The sequence below is a fragment of the Arachis ipaensis genome, chromosome B08, assembly GCF_000816755.2.
Source record: "Arachis ipaensis cultivar K30076 chromosome B08, Araip1.1, whole genome shotgun sequence".
NCBI classification, from domain to species: Eukaryota; Viridiplantae; Streptophyta; class Magnoliopsida; order Fabales; family Fabaceae; genus Arachis; species Arachis ipaensis.
In genome coordinates this window covers 5,787,869-5,806,600 of record NC_029792.2, presented here as the reverse complement: position 1 = coordinate 5,806,600, position 18,732 = coordinate 5,787,869, and the positions used below count along the sequence as shown (strand labels likewise).

At 34.4% G+C, this 18,732-nt stretch overlaps 3 protein-coding genes across 3 annotated transcripts in view; all 3 read right to left on the bottom strand.

Annotated features, from left to right (window-relative positions):
* LOC107613924 (photosystem I subunit O) overlaps positions 1 to 1,140 on the bottom strand; it is a 2,002-nt gene extending 862 nt beyond the window's left edge. Inside the window, exons 1-3 of the mRNA XM_016316126.2 lie at positions 836 to 1,140; positions 670 to 748; positions 401 to 580 (exon numbers count right to left, since the gene is read on the bottom strand). Coding sequence (XP_016171612.1) covers positions 401 to 580; positions 670 to 748; positions 836 to 893 — 317 coding nt within the window. The 5' untranslated portion in view covers positions 894 to 1,140. The remainder of the gene's footprint in view (positions 1 to 400; positions 581 to 669; positions 749 to 835) is intronic.
* On the bottom strand, positions 10,055 to 11,304 carry LOC107614130 (F-box protein At2g27310). Its single transcript, XM_016316354.2, has one exon. The coding sequence runs from the start codon at positions 11,125 to 11,127 to the stop codon at positions 10,147 to 10,149; it is 981 nt and encodes a 326-aa protein (XP_016171840.1). The 5' UTR covers positions 11,128 to 11,304; the 3' UTR covers positions 10,055 to 10,146.
* On the bottom strand, positions 15,567 to 18,701 carry LOC107613799 (protein phosphatase 1 regulatory subunit 7). The gene is made up of 10 exons (XM_016315954.2): positions 18,552 to 18,701; positions 18,398 to 18,469; positions 18,225 to 18,317; positions 17,765 to 17,846; positions 17,570 to 17,626; positions 17,395 to 17,459; positions 17,211 to 17,306; positions 16,962 to 17,048; positions 16,776 to 16,856; positions 15,567 to 16,690 (listed from the first exon to the last, which is right to left on the bottom strand). Exons 1-10 carry the CDS (start codon positions 18,648 to 18,650, stop codon positions 16,016 to 16,018), a joined length of 1,407 nt encoding a protein of 468 aa, XP_016171440.1. The 5' UTR covers positions 18,651 to 18,701; the 3' UTR covers positions 15,567 to 16,015.

Sequence of the window (18,732 nt, the reverse complement as noted above, 5' to 3'; positions counted from 1 at the left end):
TTTAACAAGTGGTTTTCGAACAAGATGTCAACTTCTTCATTGGAGAAACATCAGCAGAAATTTACGGGCTGCAGGCCGAGTATTGGCTCAATAAAAGAAATGGGCTTACATGTTAACAACGTCAAAAATTGGGTTTAGAACTATAGGTTTAAAAATGGTCTTACATGTCTGATAAGCGTAAGTATAAAAATTGAGAAAAATAAAAAAAGAGTGTAAGTTTAATTTATTTAGAATATTAGTTTTTAGTGTATGTATGTATCTACAAGACACAAACTTCAATTTGTAATTAATGAAATTGGGTGGAAGTGTGGTGTGTATCTTAGGCGTTGAGAATAATGATGTAATTAGAAGAATGAATGGATAGAAAGTGAAAGGGAAAAGGAAGGGAGTAAGTAATTACCAAAACTGGGAATCGAGAGCAGGAGGGGTAGGGAAGTGAGCAAGCTCAGCTCCAATGCTTTCAAAGAAGAGTCCAGTTAGACTGTTGCCATTGATAGCCGGAATGCTGGAAGGTGCTAACCAACCAATTAACCCAAACCCAATCACGTTGTAATCCGTCCTCAACCAGTTCCTCTCGAAGCTTCTCTCATCCATCATAAATATCACATTAACAAGTTAATAAATACTAATTAATGTAAAAGACAAATAATAAAAGCAGGGCACGCATACCAGGTAGCCTTTCCTCCCCGTACAGATGGGCAAGCTAGCCTTAACGGGTTCCTAGCATTCACTGCCGATCTCACAAATCCTTCAAATAACCATAAAATAACCTCTCATCTCATCCATCCATCCACAATTATTAACATAAAATACATAAAAATTAAAGGCATGATACCTGAAGTCAGGCGACTTGTGCTGCCAAGTCCTACAACGCTGCCCAAACTTGCTGCCATTGCTCTCTTGTACTGTAATACTGTTCTTGTTTTTCCCCTCAATCACAAAAATGTAAGCACACACTATACCACACTTGCTCAATATTGGATTTTCTTTTAGTTTTTTTCAGCGTACAAAATGGATTTTAATTGGATTGTGTCTATGCGGTTTTTACTCAATAACGTTCTGCCACGTAGGAGGATCAAGATAAAGTGGGCTCTACATTCATCTCTTCACGATAATATCCACTCCATTTTGCAATTCACACACTAAATATATAAAGAGAAATCATAGACTGATTATGGATCCAATTTAAATGGGCCTTACCCCTGGCTCAGCCCATTTGTATGGTTCCCCAAAAAATTAGAAAAATGAAAGCCACATTATTTTTATATTACATATGCATGTTGCTTCTTGCTTGATCTGCTTCCTCATTACACACAAATGAAGTTTAAGATTAGGTAAAGCACGTGCAAAGCTGAACACAACGGATGAGATCAATACCATATCGTTTTCAAAAGCGTTAACCACGCTTTTGATATTACATATATTAGGTCACTTTTTGTTGTTTATTATATTTGTAATTGTCCGCACTAATTGGGAAATTGGGAGCTAATATAATATGATAATCGTAGGAGTAAGAAATTACTTTTTTTTTATTATTATTTTCTTTGAAAAGTGTGTTTTTGTGACGGTCAATTATATTGAAATCTAGCTAACTATAATTCGTTAGATTAAGTTATTATATATAGTAATTACAGAGACTAACGGAGCAAAGCTAGTCCAAGTCAAGGTGATGCACATCCCCGGTAAAAAGTCTGGGTAAGAGAAGACCTTATTAGGTCAAATTCTAGATAATCCATGACTACTTATAAATTATATTATAATTAAAAGCATCACGATTATATATTATTTATAAGTGTAGGACCACAGTTTCGAATTTTCGATAAGTGTATATCATGGAGAACAGAATGACATAAGACTAAAGAGGTGTGAATGGTGTCAGCGTCCACATTATTAATTAATTAGTATTAATAAAAAGAAAACACAATTAGGGTAAAACATGCAAAGAGAAGTCTTATTTCTACACCTTTTATTATTATAGATATTATTTTAGCATTAGTATATTTTTTATTTGTTAACTAAAAAATAATTTAAATATAAATTACTTAATAATATTGTTCCGAAAATTACCTAAAACCAAATTGTATTTGGGTTTAAACGTGAGGTCTAAATTCTTAGGCTTGGTTTGGTAAATATTTTTGAAGAGGTATTTGTGCTTTTTAAAAGCTCAAACTCCTTATTTTGTGTTTGGTAAATCAAAAAGACCATGTGTTTATACTTGCAGCTTTTAAAAGATCAGGATACTTTTGAAAGCACCTAAGATAGAGCTTTTCAAAGTTGGCTTGTGTTTTTCAAAATTTAAAAGTCTAATATAACCTCATATGTTAACTAATTTTTAAATTTAATGCTTACATTTATGTCTATTATAGTATTTTTAATTTTTAAAGAGTAATTCTCCACATACAAGTGATTTTCCATACAAGTTATACAAGTCATTTATAAACACGCCGTTTCACGTTTTTTTTTGTGCTTCTTCTTCTTCTTCTTCTTCTTCTTCTTCTTCTTCTTCTTCTTCTTCTTCCCTCTTTTTTTTATTGAAATTTCTTCTCCTCTTTTCGTTTTCTCTTTCTCCTTCATCAAAATCACCAGAAAAAATGAAGAAACATTATTCAAGGTACGTTTCTTGCCTTCTCTTTCTCCTTCTTCTTCTTCTTGCTACACGTTCTTCTTCCTCTTCCTATTCTTCTTCTTCATTTACGTGCTTTTCTCTTTGTTTTCTTTCTTCGTTATTCTCGGTTTCCATTGTTTTTTGACATCAAGCTCTGAAATCGTTTTTTAAGAAGAAGAAGCAGCAGCAGAAGATGAGGAGAAAAAAGAGAAAGAGTTCTGAATTATGCATAAGGTGTATTTCAACGAATTTTGGGTGTATTTCTTAAATTCTTTGGGTGTATTTTTGTAATCCTTTGGGTATATTTCTATAATTCTTTGGGTGTATTGATTTCAAGAAGAAATATACTGTCTCTCCCTATATTGGGTGTATTTCTTAAATTCTTTGGGTGTATTTCTTTAATCCTTTGGGTGTATTTCTGTAATCGTTTGGTTTATTTCTGTAACTGTTTGGGTGTATTTCTGTAATCCTTTGGATGTATTTATAATCGTTTGGGTGTATTTTTGTAGTCGTTCGGGTGTATTTCTGAAGTTCCATCATCTTCAAAACAATTTCAAAGCTTGATTTCAGAAACCATGAAAATCGAAAAAAACAGAAGGAGATCGAAGGCAAAGAGAGAACGCTTTTCCATACAAATCATACAAGTCATTTATATTCACGCATCTTCTTCTTCTTCTTCTTCTTCTTCTTCTTCTTCTTCTTCTTCTTCTTCTTCTTCTGTAACGCGCGTGTTAGGCCCAACTTGTAAGACTTGTAAACAAAAATGACTCGTATGTGTAGCACTCCTCAAAAAAGCTATTTCACCAAACGCAATTGATGTTACTTATGTTTAATAAAAGCTATTTTTTATTTGATTTACCAAACATAAATGTTACAACTTTTAAAAAGCCATCTTTTAAAAGTTAACTTTTATAAGCTATTTTTGAAAAGTAATAGTTTTACCAAACTAAACCTTAGTGAGATGGTTTTCGACTTAGCTGGCGTCAAGCGGTCATCATTCGAGTTGTTTTAGGGGGTGGTACCTGCAAAACACTCCAATGCCTAAGTCAACAAGGGTATTAGCAGGTTTATAGTGTATTAGAACTTAAGTATACTTGAGAGTGTTAGTGTATTTATAAGTGATGAGTCAATAACTACTGTTGGAGTAGTTCTACTTCTGGTGGTGGATAACCATCCTTTTATTTAAGGATTGTTGAGATCTCTCTTTTAGAAGTAGGTGAGAGATATTTGGGGTTAGTTATAACTCTTTTAGAGAGAGTTATCATCTTGTAGCGTTTTGTCCGATCTCTCAAGAGATCAATTATGTGATAGATGTCCTTTGGACTTTTATGTATTTTTTGGTCTGGCTTATGTTTTGAGTTAGGTATAAACAAATATATAATTGTATTTTAATATATGTGTCAAGTGAATTTGGTACATGAATAATAGTATTGTATATAATTTAACTAACAATAATAACGTTGTAAAATGCCATCGATCGATCAAGTTTTTCGTAAATAATGTGTTGTACATCAAAGATGGCTGTAAAGTGTAAACTAATTAACTTCACTTTGTGTGTGAGAGTTAAACCCTAAAATAGTCTCTGAGATTGGTGTCGTGTACTAAAATCGTCTATGAGATTTCAATTGCACTAATTACGTCCTGAGATTGACAAAAATGCACCACTTTAGTCCCTGACCCATTTTCTATTAATGGCGTGATGACATGACTTGATGATGTAGTGTGTTAGTGACACGTGTCACTCCATGATTTAGCCACATGTAATGATATGATGATGTGTTGACCAGTGACACGTGGCATGCTGACGTGGATGGTTGCACCACGTGTCACAATGTAAGAACCCGATTTTTAGTAAACAGACTTTTTTGACTATTTTAAATTTATTTTACAAAATTTTGAACCACGGTTTAATAAGAAATAGTGAGGTTGGCCCAATGGTTAAAAAAAAATAGAAGAAAAAAATTAAGAAAATACCATTAATATGGTCAAAATTGACTTTATAAGGGTAATTAATCCTCCTAAGTCAAGTTTGACTAGTAAATAATAAATATTAGCTTCCCATTGGTTTATTTTCCTTACTAGAGACTTTTTGAGATGGGAATTCACTTTTAGTAACAGTTTTGCGTGCATCGAGAAAAACTCTAGTAACCGAAAACCTCGGAATCAGTGGTCAAAATAATTTTTACCCAACTAAATGTGCCTCAAAATTTATATTAGCTATCCATTCATGATTTATTTCTTTAAGAATAAATTTTAGCCATTAATTATTTTACCACACGGTAAAATTTACTCCGAATCGAATTTCTGACTAGTATTCCGCAAACGACTCCTAGAGACCCCAAATCTTCTTACTTGTCACCCAAGTAACTTATCTCTCCTTCTCAGCCTCTGGAACGAGACTATCTTAGCCTTTCACCCCTCTCTGCTGTGCTTTTAACCTCCAGTAACTAACTGCGGTTAACCGTGGATAAGCTCGACACATAAGCGCTGACCAAGCTTCCTCGTTTTCACGCCCCTTATTCATTGAAGCTCAGCCCTTGTCCATGAAAATTACAGCCCCTTTTACCATCATAAATTCACTAAGACTTTGATTTCTTATTTAAGGAAGCATTTGCCACAAAATTCACAAAAAACTTTACACATTTTTACACTCTTTTGAGCAAATTCTTGAGAGAAAAAGAGAGAAAATTCTGCACACACTACCTGCATTTTTAACCTCTTATCTCACTATTCATACACTATTCTTCAAGTGTTCTTCAAGGACTCAAACCATACAAATACAAACTCTTGCTTGTTTTCACTAATTCTTGCATTTATACCAAAATTTCGGCTAGGTAAACCCTTGTTATTCCTCTTTTCCTTTTCTATTTTTAAAAATAGTAGCCATGATGAATTCTTACTCTCCTCCATGTATAGAGGACTCCTCTTGAAGCAGCCATGGAGCATGCCTAAGGAGTTAGAGAGATTCGAGCTCAAAGTGGTTGAATTTCGACGTTTTTGCGACACTTTCGGCCAAAAACGAAGTTGCACCATCATTATTTGTGCTTCTGCCCTTGTGTGCACGTTTTGAAGCGTGTGAAAGGTTTAATAACTAAATTATATAAGAGGTAAGGGTTAGGATTAGTTAGAGTATGTTTGTGCTTGTTTTCGGTGTTCATATGAGCGTGTGGTGATTTTGTGCTTGATTCTTAACTCTGAAAATTTAGTGATACTTCTCTGTTTTGGACTGTTATTTGAGTGATATATGAAGCTTATTTGCCTCTGAAAATTGTATAAAACCACTGAAAATATTTGGAGCACTTGGGGTTTAAGTTTTAAGCCTTAAAAGTCACTAAAAGTGGATAAAAATGAAAAATTGCACTTCTAAAAATTCAGCCACTAAATGATCATGAAAGTCACGTGTATAAGGGTTAAAAAGAGGTTAGAATACTAATTTTTAATCCTATGAAACAAAGGTGTAAAAGTAAAAAGGGTGTTATGGTCATTTTTGAATAAAAAGAGAGTTAAAAATGTAATTTAAATGAAAAATAAATAAAATTCTGAACTTAGTATCATTAGGGGTAAGATAGTAATTATATAAATTGGTTGAGTCAAAATTATAATTATAATAAAGTTTCGGGTCTAAATAAAAGTTTTAGTAAAAGTTAGAAGTAAAACGGTAAAAAGTGGTAACTAGAATAAGTAAATAAATTAATAAAGGGTAAAATGATCTTTTAGGTCCCTAAGGGTAGAATTGGCACTAATTAAAAGTATTATGAATAATTTGGTCATAGAAAAATATTAGGATTAACTCAGTAACATTTTGACGATAAATCAGGTTAAACAGTAAAACTATAGTATTTAGGGGCATATTAATAAATTTAGGCATAAAGTCAAATTAAAAATTATTAATTAACTTAATGAAGGGTAAAAATGTCTTTTAGAAAAAATATGAGGGTAAAATGGTGAAGTAATAACACTAGTGGTGAAAGCGTCACTAAAAGTCTAAAGAAAACTAGAAAAATGAAGTTATATACAAAAAGGGTAAAATTGAAAATGTACAAAAATTCCAAGGACAAAATGGTAAAATATGTGACAAGGCTGAGATATTTTAAGAGAGGACCGGGCACAAATTTTATTTAAAAAGAAGGGCAGAGAAGTCCCCTAGAAATAAAGTTTATTGAGATGTGCCGCGAAAAAAGAACTGTAAATCCCAAGGTGCTAGAGGTTGTTTGGAGGCGAGTATTTACCCACTGATTGCTAAAACTATGTTTCTCCTTTGTGCGTATGTTATGCGTCAAGTTTTGCGACGATTTTCTGTTGTCACAGACTAGTGGTGTGCTTAACCACATCGACACGTATACACGGACGGACGCAATTGGGAAACCATATCTAGGACAAGTTCCTAGATAACGTCAGGTTGCGGATAGTCAACCGAAGCATGAGTTCATGGACTGCATAGAACTAGACATGCATCATACTTGATTGCTGCATTATCTATGTTTGTGGTTGCTTACTTGTACCTGTGATTGTATTTTGTCTTTGCTTCTTGTACTTTGTGTTTGTTTACTATTCTGCTATATACTTGTGCTTGTACTTGTTTGTGTGACTTACCGACCTAACTGCACGAAGTCTTAGACTTAGGCTGCGGAACCCCATAAGATTCCTGTGTAGTACCCTGCTGGGAACCTTAGGTTCTCACCCCTTACTTCCCCATTCTGCAGATGCAAACTAGTGAGATCTTCTTTGAGTTTCCAGCCTTGCGACTAGCGAGCAGCAGTAGCATTACCGGAGGGTCAGAGCTACTTCTCTTACTTCCACACAGTACTTCCGTGTTTCTTCAGCTACCATGGATCGATGACCAGCAGTAGTTATAATAGTAGCAGCAGTAGTAGTTGTCTTTGCCCTCGCTTTGTATAGACTTTTAGAGGGTTATGTGCTTTTGTAAATACCTATATAAACAAGTTAGAATAGGACTCAGACTAGGGTGACTCTTGTGAGTCGTGGCCTGTTAGTATAAATATGGAGTCTGTAAATATTTTCATGAATAAGCCGTAACCCGGTGTAAAGGCATATATGCATGATATTACTATATTTTCTGTATTTTCTATGCTTCATGTATATATTATCTATTTAACTATTATCTATTTCCTTATATCTATATATCTCACACGTGATCTCGATTAGCGCTACAGGCTCATATGTATTTATTTAATATAAGATCTAGAGTTTTTAGGAAAAGCCGTGTAGTAGCGCCTAGCGGCTAGCATTGGTCATCACGTGCTAGAAGCTGGGTCATTACACATAATGCTATTTGGCCACGTATCTGTTTGTGCCACGTGTTACAACAGTATTTGTCCACGTGTCATCCATTATGTCATAATTATAGATGCACCAAATTAGTCCCTCACTTTGAGTTAACTGACTCATTTTAGTCCCTAAAATTGAATGTCGTGCACCAAACTAGTCCATTCACTAGTTTTTTCTCCTTTTTTTTTCTATAAATTCAAAATTTATCAATATCTTTGAATCCATTAATTTCAATTCTATTTTTTCACATGTTATTTAAATACAAGTGCTTTTATAAAATATTTTTTTTCTTGCGGGTACCTTGAACCGTTGTCTTAGAGTTGACGTGAAGATATTTCAAGCACCCCACTACCATCTCCGACCTCTTTTATCTAGACTGAGGAGGTCGGAGATGATAGTGAGGGTGCTTAAAGTGTCTTCGGTCTAATCCATTTACACACAATGAAAACGTGTATTTCATAAGAACCGAAAAAAATGTGTATTTTTGTTCTTAATTTTTTGTTAAAAACATATTTTTTTATGAAAAAATGTGTCTAATCAATCATGTAATTCTTTTTTTATAATAACATACTTATATATTACAAAATTTACTAATGTTAAATTATTATAGAAAAAAAAATTATATAATTAAAACTAAAATTTTAAAATTCTTTATAAAAGCACTTGTATTTAAACGATATGTGAAAAAATAGAATTGAAATTAATGCATCTAAAAATTAAAAATTTTAAATTTTTAAAAAAAAAATGAGAAAAAACTGGTGAAGAGATTAGTTTGGTACACGACATTCAATTTCAAGGACTAAAATGAGTCACTTAATGTAAAGTGAGGGACTAATTTGGAGTATTTATAATGATGACATAATGGGATGACACATAGATGAATACTGTTGCGACACGTGGCACAAACAAACATGTGGCAAAATAACATTGTGACACGTGTCATAACCATCTACGTCATCATATCACGTGTCACTGGTTAACACATCATCATACGATTATACGTGACCAAATCATGGAGTGACACATGTCACTAACATGTCACGTCATCAAACTATGTCATCATGCCGTTAATGGAAAATGGGTCAGGGACTAATGTAGTGTATTTTTGTCAATGTTAAAGACATAATTAGTGCAATTGAAATTTCGGGACGATTTTAGTATATAACACTAATCTCAAAGATCATTTTAAAATTTAAGTATCTGTGTGTGATGAAAACTGTGCATAATGCATATCATATGGAATATGATAATCTGATATCAATTGACTGAATAATTGTGAATTTTAGTCTTATCATATTGTTAAAATTAAGTGATATTCTTTTTAAGAAAAAATAGATATAAAATTAATGAGCATATAATATATGTTTTTTTTTATTTTAATTTGGTCACCAATAATTAAGTATACAATGAATACATCCATTGAACATATAAGATTACACAGGATATTCACGCCTTAGTTGGAATTCCACAAATAGTGGTTGTAGACTTGTGTACTCAATCATCCCGCGTTCTGCTACCATTCTTCCTCCCTCCCAGCGTCCCAATATTTACTTATTTAGTTTTATTTTTGAATTTTCTTTTAATCTATTCCAAGTATATTTTGTCCAAATTGATATTTTAATATATATCTCAAGCATAGTTCAGAGTAATGTGAAGAAGGAATCAAATGAAAAGAAAAGAAATACTCGTGTATTTTGTCAGAAGCAATGCTTACTGCTATTATAGTTATGTTATTGGGGTATAACTCGGTTTAATTCAGAATTAATATGGATTTTGACAAAGACTTTATTATAAGAGATAAATATCTGTTTTTACTTTTAGACAATTTCGTTGATTTTTAGTCCGACTTACGATGAGCTGACTAGTTTTAAACTTGCATATAAAATTCTACTGAAATTTTGCATGAGCAATGACATTAACAAAAAGTAACCAAGCCAAATAAGAAGAGCTCTATATCTAGGATTGAATAATTAATGTTTGCCATGGTGAATTTCAAAGCTATTGATAAGGACGCATTGCAATCCAAATCGTGCAGTTATTAAAGGAGTGGGTAATTCAGATATATAGGAAAACATTATTATCATTGTACTTAAGAATTCAGATAGGTGACAGTATAAATTAGACTATTAGACATGTGTAAAGGAACATGGTGCCACAATCTTGGTCAAAGTAAATTTTTATTGGATTGGTATAGTATTACATTTGTATGTGTGAAAAGAAAAGAAAAAAAAGAATGAAGAAATAATAAATAGTCAAACACAGACATAGAACCTGAGGAAGCAAAACAAGGTAACGAAGACGGTGAAAGCGACGAACATGGCAAGAGTGTCCATAGCTTTCTCTTTCTTGATCCTCATCTCTCTCCTCTCAATCTTCGTATCACAGAACTTTTCATACCTCTCCTTGGCTTCTCCCACATCCACCTTCTTCCTCTTACTACTCTCCATCGCCCTCTGCAAAATTACCATGCTGTCCCTCCCCATCACGTGCCGCCCATCAAGGTCCTCCATCGTCAAACTCACCTCCCTCACCTGCATCTCCCCGCCCGATTTTCCGCAGCATGTCACCTTCACGGCGCACTGCGCCCCTCCTTCCTCCACGCCCACGGCGTACACCACCTCCGCCTCTCCGGTCAGCCAGTGACGCCGGGCAGACACCGCCCTCCGGCTCGACAGGTTGGCCGCGCGCTTCAGGCTCGGGTCGATTAGGATCCAGCTGAGTTCCAGATTCTCCTGGACGTGCCTGAGCCAGTCGTCGTCGTCTTCGCTTTTGGCGAACTTCAATGGCGTGGGAACCGTCTCGTTGGGTTCAAGTATATCGATCCAGAGAGGGGAGCAGAGGAACCATCCCTTTTGGGTTTCGGTGCGGTGGACGCGGGAAAAGACGGGTTGGCCGTTGTAGTAGATGTCAACGGCGGAGATGAGTTCTGGCGAGGGCGATGGCGGTGGATTTTGGTTGTTATGGAGGGCGGATGGGTGAAGGGAGGGGAAGGAGTCGGAGAAGATGGAGCGGTGTTGATTGGGGAGAGTAGAGATGAGATGTGCGGCAAGGGGGTGGGTGAGGGAGGGCCAGGTGGAGGCGCAGATGGTGGTCCAGAGGTGGTGCTGGGTGCAGAGACGGCGGAGGTGGGAGGAGGAGGCGGCTGCGGAGGCGAGGGTGGGGCCGTCGAGGCGGGTGAGGATGTGGGAGTTGATGATGTCAGAGTGAAGAGTGGTGATCATATCGATATCCATTGAATTGAATTGAATTGAGTGTTAAAAGGGAAAGGGGGGAGAGTGGGTATTTATATTAAGTGACAAGTGTGGAGAGGAGACCGTTATCGTGTCTGGTAGCAACAGCGAATGCGAATCAGTATTGAAAGTAGAGTCAATACTGGTTTATGCTGAATATTCAACTTGGAACCATCCTATGTATTTCGCTCTTACATTTCTTATTCTCATCTTCCTTCAAATTGCATCTTTCTCCACCAATTCTAGTTATTCAACTCTACTATTCGCTCTTACCCAACTAATTATATTATAATTGTATTCGAACTTTCACGGTTTTTTCGTTTTTCTTTAAATAAAACCCGTTTTAGCTTTTTTTATCTTTTTATATTACTTTTTTTGGTAACATTTTGATTTCTAAAGAATGAAATAGTTAGTTTACTTTAATTTTCCACTCAAAATCTATCAAAATTATTAGGCCAAAAAATCACCCACTCTGATCTCTATCTTATAAAATAAAATAAAAAAGATTAATAGTTTTCTGTAGTTTTTCTTTATGATACAAATTAAAATAAAGTAATTATTCAAATATGCCTAATAAATGTTTAAACACCTTTAAGTTTAGACATTTATTATTAATTTGTGCCCTTTTTTTTCTTTTTCGTTTTATATTGATCACAACAGGACCATGGGGTCCATATTTCACTCGGACATTAATAATGAGCTTTTGTTTCAACTTTCAAGCACCACAACTTTCAGCACATGTGAATTTGTGAAAATATGGGGAACCAGAAATAAGGTAAATATACTTGAATCTATTTCAATAAACGGAAAAACATAAAATAAAAATATAAATCACATGTCAAAAATGCAGGCAATAGTACGTATGTTCTACAAAAAAACACGTGGCCTCAGAAAGAATCTCTTGATAAAATGCATAACCATCACGTTGTCAGATCCAGCGTACCATGAACCAAAATATATGGATGACAAATAAAACAGAAATTGCAATTCACAATGTTGAAATCATTATATTAGTGTTGTACGATGAAAAACGTTTATAAAAATAAACAATCAAATAATAAGTTTTAGGCTCCCATCTATATCTCTATGTCTGTATTTAGGCCACATTAATATGAAGATGGTGCATGGTGTCCCGGCTCAGGACGGTGCCAATTGAACAAATGCTGAGTCATCTCAGATTACTATTAAGCCTAAATTCAACAACTACTAATGATAATTAATGACGATGTTAAATAATATTATATCATATAATTAAAAAAGGTTGTTATTAACCGTGCCACTGTGAAAAGCATTGTATGTACACAGACTAGACATTCGAAAAATACAAATAAGCCGCCCCTAGAATGAATATTTTCTACATACTAATATTTATCATTAATTTGTTAAGCCCCACCTGATCTATTCGTTGAATAACAATACATTGACATTGCATCAACTATGATGTATCCCAATAGTTAATTAGCAAGAGAGAAAGATAACGCGCTCGCACGTCGTACACAAATTTGCATACATTTATAGCTACTACATTATGGTGCAAGTGGCTCTCTTGTTAGTCTCTTATGACTTATTATATCCCCCTTCTAGAAATGTGTGTGTATATATATATATATGCCGTGTTCTTTCGCAAACTAATAATTGACATTTATGACTACGTTTCGCAAGAGAGTAATGCCACAAACTTAAATTTAAAAGAATGGGGGAGCGGGTTCAGAATTATATATATCTGTGTGTGTCAAATTAAAGAGTTATATAGTTACAACTTACAAGATGGTATATTGGTATTAGTCTTAATGATTAAAAGGAAAATATAAAGAGAATAATTATTGGTTTACTTTTACTCTATTTTCTTACAACAGTTGATAGACAAGTAGTGAAGAATGTAAAGCGATCTTAAGAGGTGATGATGAGGGATGGTTTTGACTTTTGATTGATACGTATATCCACCAATAATACAACGCAATTTGCTTCTATTAGTTGCTAACTAGTTGAGGACTCCACTGCGTGTTTGTACTGGTTCGTTTAGAAGTAGTTTCATATAGATAGACGACATATACCCTCCAAGGCTTTTCGATTTGTACAATTGCATGCGCACCAATTTTGTGTGTATGCTTATCTGAATGTTCATACGCGTGCATTTTGCTCAATATCTTTGGTACCAAGTGGTTCCACCATCAATCAATGCAACTTCGCTTCAATATTAATATCTTGACTTTTTGGTTTTTGGGTTAAGTAAGGTATTAAGCCCATCTCGAAAATTGCATCATATACCATGCATGTCACCAATCAACTTGAATTTAGTACAAGCATACACGATCATATGATATAGTATTTTTAGAAATATTGAATTAGTATATTTTATATTTATTTTGACACAAAAAATACAGGAATACTAACAAAAAAATATAATTTGTTATAGTTTATCGTCAAACAAAATACAAAAATACTAATTTTTGTATTTATGTTCTTTGTGTCTTATTTTAAATGTCTTGACCTATTCTTAGAATCAAACCCAGTCTTAGAGTCGGGTGATTTTGTCCATGATCACTTGGACATCTTGAAAGTAATAATCAGTAAATTGGTACAGGATATTCAAGGCTTATTTGATAAGGACCTGGCCTTCTTCTGCGTATCATCGCTTTTATAAGACTTAATTCTGCATAATAGACTTGAAACCATAAAAGGCTAACACTAAACTACGGATAAGGCTACGATATAATAATCTTCTTGGTTAAATATCATCCTATTGTTAATTTATTAGTATGATATTTACGTGATTCAACTTGCAACTGTTGTTTCCTTCTTTTTTCTTTTTTGGTTGGGAAATAAGTACAGTATTCAAGTGCATTCGTGTGAACTGCTCCTACTTAAATAGCAACCTCTTTAGTTTTATATATTAAATTATAGATGATGAGTACTTTTCTTCAACTAAAACATAGAGTAAGCATAAGTTAGCTGCAATAATTCATATTATTATTACAAATAAATTAATTAAAGCACCCAATAATGGCTCTTAACTAGCTATATATAGATGCAATTGAAACCAAAAAGCTACTAGTACATATTTAAATAGCAGTTAGCACTTAACAGCTTAATTGGTCATGCTTTAAGATTCTTTATGCACCCCATCGCATTGACATTTCAAAAATTAGCTAACCAATCGATAAAGAAATTAAATTAAATTTGAATTGATATATATAAGGCATATAGTTTAATAATTTATAAACGAATTCTGAATTGTTTTGAGCATCAACTACAGTGGTCAAATTAAGTGTATCATTCAGTATCACCAGCAATTACATACATGCATCTATCTTGTTAACTACTTTCAAAGACAAATAGAAGATATTATCTGCAGTAACTCGTGATAAAGTCAGAAACAACTATAAAACGTGCGTGAGAAAATACAGTTTCATATCAATAATATCTTCATTTGCTGATATTTCAAACCGTATTATAAATGGTGTTTCAGACTAATTTGGTCAATCAAACTTGGCGCCTTGTATATTTTTTTATATAGTATACTATACTTGTTTGAATCAGACAAATCACTTGATGATTATATCTTGTGTATAAAAATGACTGCGTACAAAATAGGAAATGAATGAACTATAATAAAATTACAAAATAATGTGAGAGCAAATATATGTATTTCTAGGCAATGAGTAATAGCTCAAATGGCATAGTCTCCCCATACTCAATTAAGAGGTTGCGAGTTCGAGTCTCTTATCTTTGGTAAAAAAAAAAAAATATATGTATTTCTAGCATTCTTCTGCTTTTTATTTAATGTTGTTTGATATTTAGTATAGTCACGTAACTGCATATTAAAGTCAGAAAGCTATATACACAAAAGGCAAAAGCCATGCGGAAAATAAAATTGTCCTAATCTCATTCTCGTGCGTGCTTTCTTTTTCTTTTTCTCATTATTTTCAGTCAAAGTTGACTTATGGCGTGTTCATATTTTGGATACAAGTCCAATATTGCTTCTTATCTATAACAGTTTCGGATATACACATTTTCGTAATGACTTGTTCAACCTTAGATAGTTAGATTGTGCGTGTGCTAATTGGGGTAGCTCGAGTGTTTAAGACGAGACTAATTTTAACTGTTTTCATATTAACATTGAAAAATAAACCAAAGTTAAAAATAGAACAAATGTGCAATTCTTTTTTTAATTATAGACAGATGTCTCTGCATGTTATCATGATGTAGTTTCTTGATGGTAAAAAACCTAACAGTAACAATACTCCTAATTTAAATTTCGAAATCAAAATAGCATGTGTTCTAATATACCAAGCAGTTTTTTATTTTTTTTTTTTATACCAAAGATATGAAGACTCGAACCCGCAACCTCTTAGATGAGTACATTAGATGAGTACAGAGAGTTTATACCATTTGAGCTATTACTCATTGGCCTAATATACCAAGCAGTTACTAGAGACATGAAGTTGCAAATATATCCACTCTTTTATAACAAAAATTAAAGGCTCCCTTTCAAAATTTAACATTACATTAATATGGGAACGGGGGCATGAAACATAAAGTAAAATACTTTAATGAAATGGTTCTAGCTACTACTGCTGGAATTAAACTATTTGAGGGACAGTAAAAAGTATGATCAGTAAATGGATCCAGTCTATGATGTTTGCACACCACAAAGTAGCAACATAACCCAACAACTTGGAGCAAAGCAAAATTACCCAGGAACTCAGTAGCAAAGAGTAAACAATTTGAGGGGCAGTAAAAAGTAGCAACATAACCCAACAACCTGGAGCATTGAAGAATAACACAGGAACTCAGTAGCAACGAGTTATCCTGAGTGAGAAAACTAGACTAAATTCTAGTTGCACTGAATGGCTCAAAGCTGCGGCATCTCGCTAGACGTTTCCACTTGTCAGTCGTCGCCCCATGTCGATGGCCCTCCCATTCCAATTTCTAATAATGGATCTGACTGAGACTCCATGCTCTTTGTCTTAGTACTCTTTCGCTTGGTAAATGAGATCGATGTGCTATCCACCTGTTTTGCATCCTTAGGCACTTTCTCCTGTTTCATTTCATCAACATGATTAAGATTTTCTGTATCTCCAGTATTAAAAAGCTCCACAAATGAAGCTTCTGCATCATCAATCACATCAAGTTCACTTTGTTTCTCATTCTTTTGTTTTTTCTTATGTTTCTTCTCGATCCTAGTAACATTCTCCCGCGGAGCTAATTCCTTGTCCACAGGATTGTCATCATTCTTGGGCTTTTTCTTAGTTGATTTCTTGTTATGATCTGTATTTTCCTCGTCAGTGACTCTGACTTCCTTCTTGAAATCATCAACAGTTTTCTTCTTTTTCTTACTTGATTTTCTCTCAAATTCAAGATCACCAACAACTTCAGCATGATCATCCTCATTCTCACCATGGAATCTTGCCCTCTTCTTGTCTTTGGTGCTATCTTTCATATTTTGACCTACTTGATCTACTGAAAAATCATTACCACCATCATCGTCACATTTCTCATTCTTTGCATCTTTATCTACTGGTCTAGCATTGAATATACGAAGTTTTGGCAGTGCTTTCTTAACCTGCAACATAGCACCATGGCTGTTTAAGGATGAAATTTTAGAAGCAAGTGTGAATTAACATAAGAATAGAAAATAAAAGGATTACCTTTCTAGTAACCTTCTCAATCGAAGCAACTGGATTTCCTTGAAGATTGAGATTTCTCAGATTTGTGAGGGATTTAAGCACCTACAGGTGCAACAACAACGATGAAGATACAGGGGTTGGAAAGTGTCTAGATAATTATGAAACATTAGACAAAGAGAAATGCCATATATGTATACTACGTCAAACCTTTAGTTCTGACCACTTTGTGATCACATTATTCCCCAAATCTAAATTCTGGAGCTTTGAATTCTGTGCTAATTCATCTGGGAGAGACTGAGAATCCAAAACGTAGCAAGATGTTATAAACAGTAAAACCTAAAAACTCTAAGCAATAAAGTCATTAAAAAATGATATGAAAGCACATTATGGAATATTGCAACAGCAAATTTTATCTTGAACTGGAATTGAAAAAGGGAAGTCACATTCAAAGCACACCTGAATCTCATTGTGGGCAAGGCGGAGTTCTCTCAACTCTACACAAGACTTGAGTGAGCAGTCTATTCCCTGAAGCTGGCAATGAGAGAGGGAGAGCTACAACCAGGAAAGGTTTATGAGCAATGGGAATACAATACTGAAATAAACATTAATGAAGGAGCTTCACATCTTGAGGAACCTTTACCTTTGTGATAGATTTCACCTTTGTCAGAGCCCCACCAATTTTCCTGATTGGATTTTTGGATAGAACTACATGAGAAATTAGAGATATTTCAGGATTATTCAAATGCGAGCTATCCCATTAGGTGAGTTCAGAAGTATTGGAACTCATAGGAAACAGAGAGTATGGTAATTCTTACCAATGGTGTTCAATTCTTTCAATTCATCAAGCTTGCAAATGGAAACAATCTCATTTTCTGCCCAAAGAAAACATACAAAAATAGGTAAGAGCAAAGGGAGAAAAGAGGTTCTAACTCCTTCAAAGATTACCGAAATATTCTCACAATGTTCCAAGTTCAACCTTCAAAGTAGATGGTCAGCAAAAGAAGTCTTACCATTCAAAATCAGTGCTCGGAGGCTAACAAGCGATCTGACCTCATCCATAGATCTAAGCTTATTTTTGCCTGCATTTAGCACCTGGTTCGTATATACATACAAATGTGACTCCTAAATCTTCAAGAAGTTTTATTAGAAGAAATCAAGCATAAAAGATTGGTTGACTTGAAATAAGCTCATCACTTCGAATACACACATAGGCAAACAGCAAAGTACACAAATGGAGGCAGAAATGTACAATAAAACTCAACAGAATCCACACACCAGTAAGTAGCAGCAGCACAAGAAAAGCTAATAACTAATCTTACAGTAGTTTTCAAAATAACCATAAAAATTTTAATAAACGAAGTCTTAAATCCAATAATAAGGTACACAACACACAGGACTAGCAACCAGAAAGAAGTAAACTAAATTCCCAAGCTCAGGTGATATTAATATTCACAAAATGCAGCTACTTACAGTGAGCTTAGTAAGCCCTTGAATTCCTTCCAAGGTTTCTAATTTGTTCTCCAAAACGGATAACCATTTCAAATTAACGCATGACCTCAACCCCTGCGGTACCATAGATAAGAAGCCAATCAGAATGCCCATAAGATTTATTCTTTCAGAAAAGAAAGAAAAAGAGAGAGTACCTCTAGTGAAGTTAGGTTGTTGAGTTTGAGGTCGAGCTTCTCCAGATTGCTGAAGCTGGACAAACAAGAGACCTGGGCATTTACCAAAACTGAAAAAGTTAATATCTTTGGTGGTTCCAAGTTGAAATAAAAAAGAGTAGGATGGAAGCCTAACATCTGAAAGTGCCTTGTGATTGAGCTGAAGACTGGTAATGGAACTTGGATCATCGCCATTGTTGTCCTTCAATACTTGCTCTAAGCTCAGGCGAGCCATTGATTCCTCTCACCGATTCAACCCGAGAGGCTTATAAGTTATAACTAATACATCCCTTCGATCCCAAAAATTACGGGAATCT

Bases quoted from the DNA above. Each gene is read 5' to 3' on its own strand.
- LOC107614130 (XM_016316354.2), bottom strand. From the start codon at position 11,127: ATGGATATCGATATGATCACCACTCTTCACTCTGACATCATCAACTCC.
- LOC107613799 (XM_016315954.2), bottom strand. From the start codon at position 18,650: ATGGCTCGCCTGAGCTTAGAGCAAGTATTGAAGGACAACAATGGCGAT. The intron at 18,318-18,397 runs GTACTCTCTCTT...ATGGTACCGCAG, and splicing joins ACAACCTAACTTCACTAGAG to GGGTTGAGGTCATGCGTTAA. The intron at 17,460-17,569 runs GTAAGAATTACC...TTTCTCATGTAG, and splicing joins GAAAGAATTGAACACCATTG to TTCTATCCAAAAATCCAATC.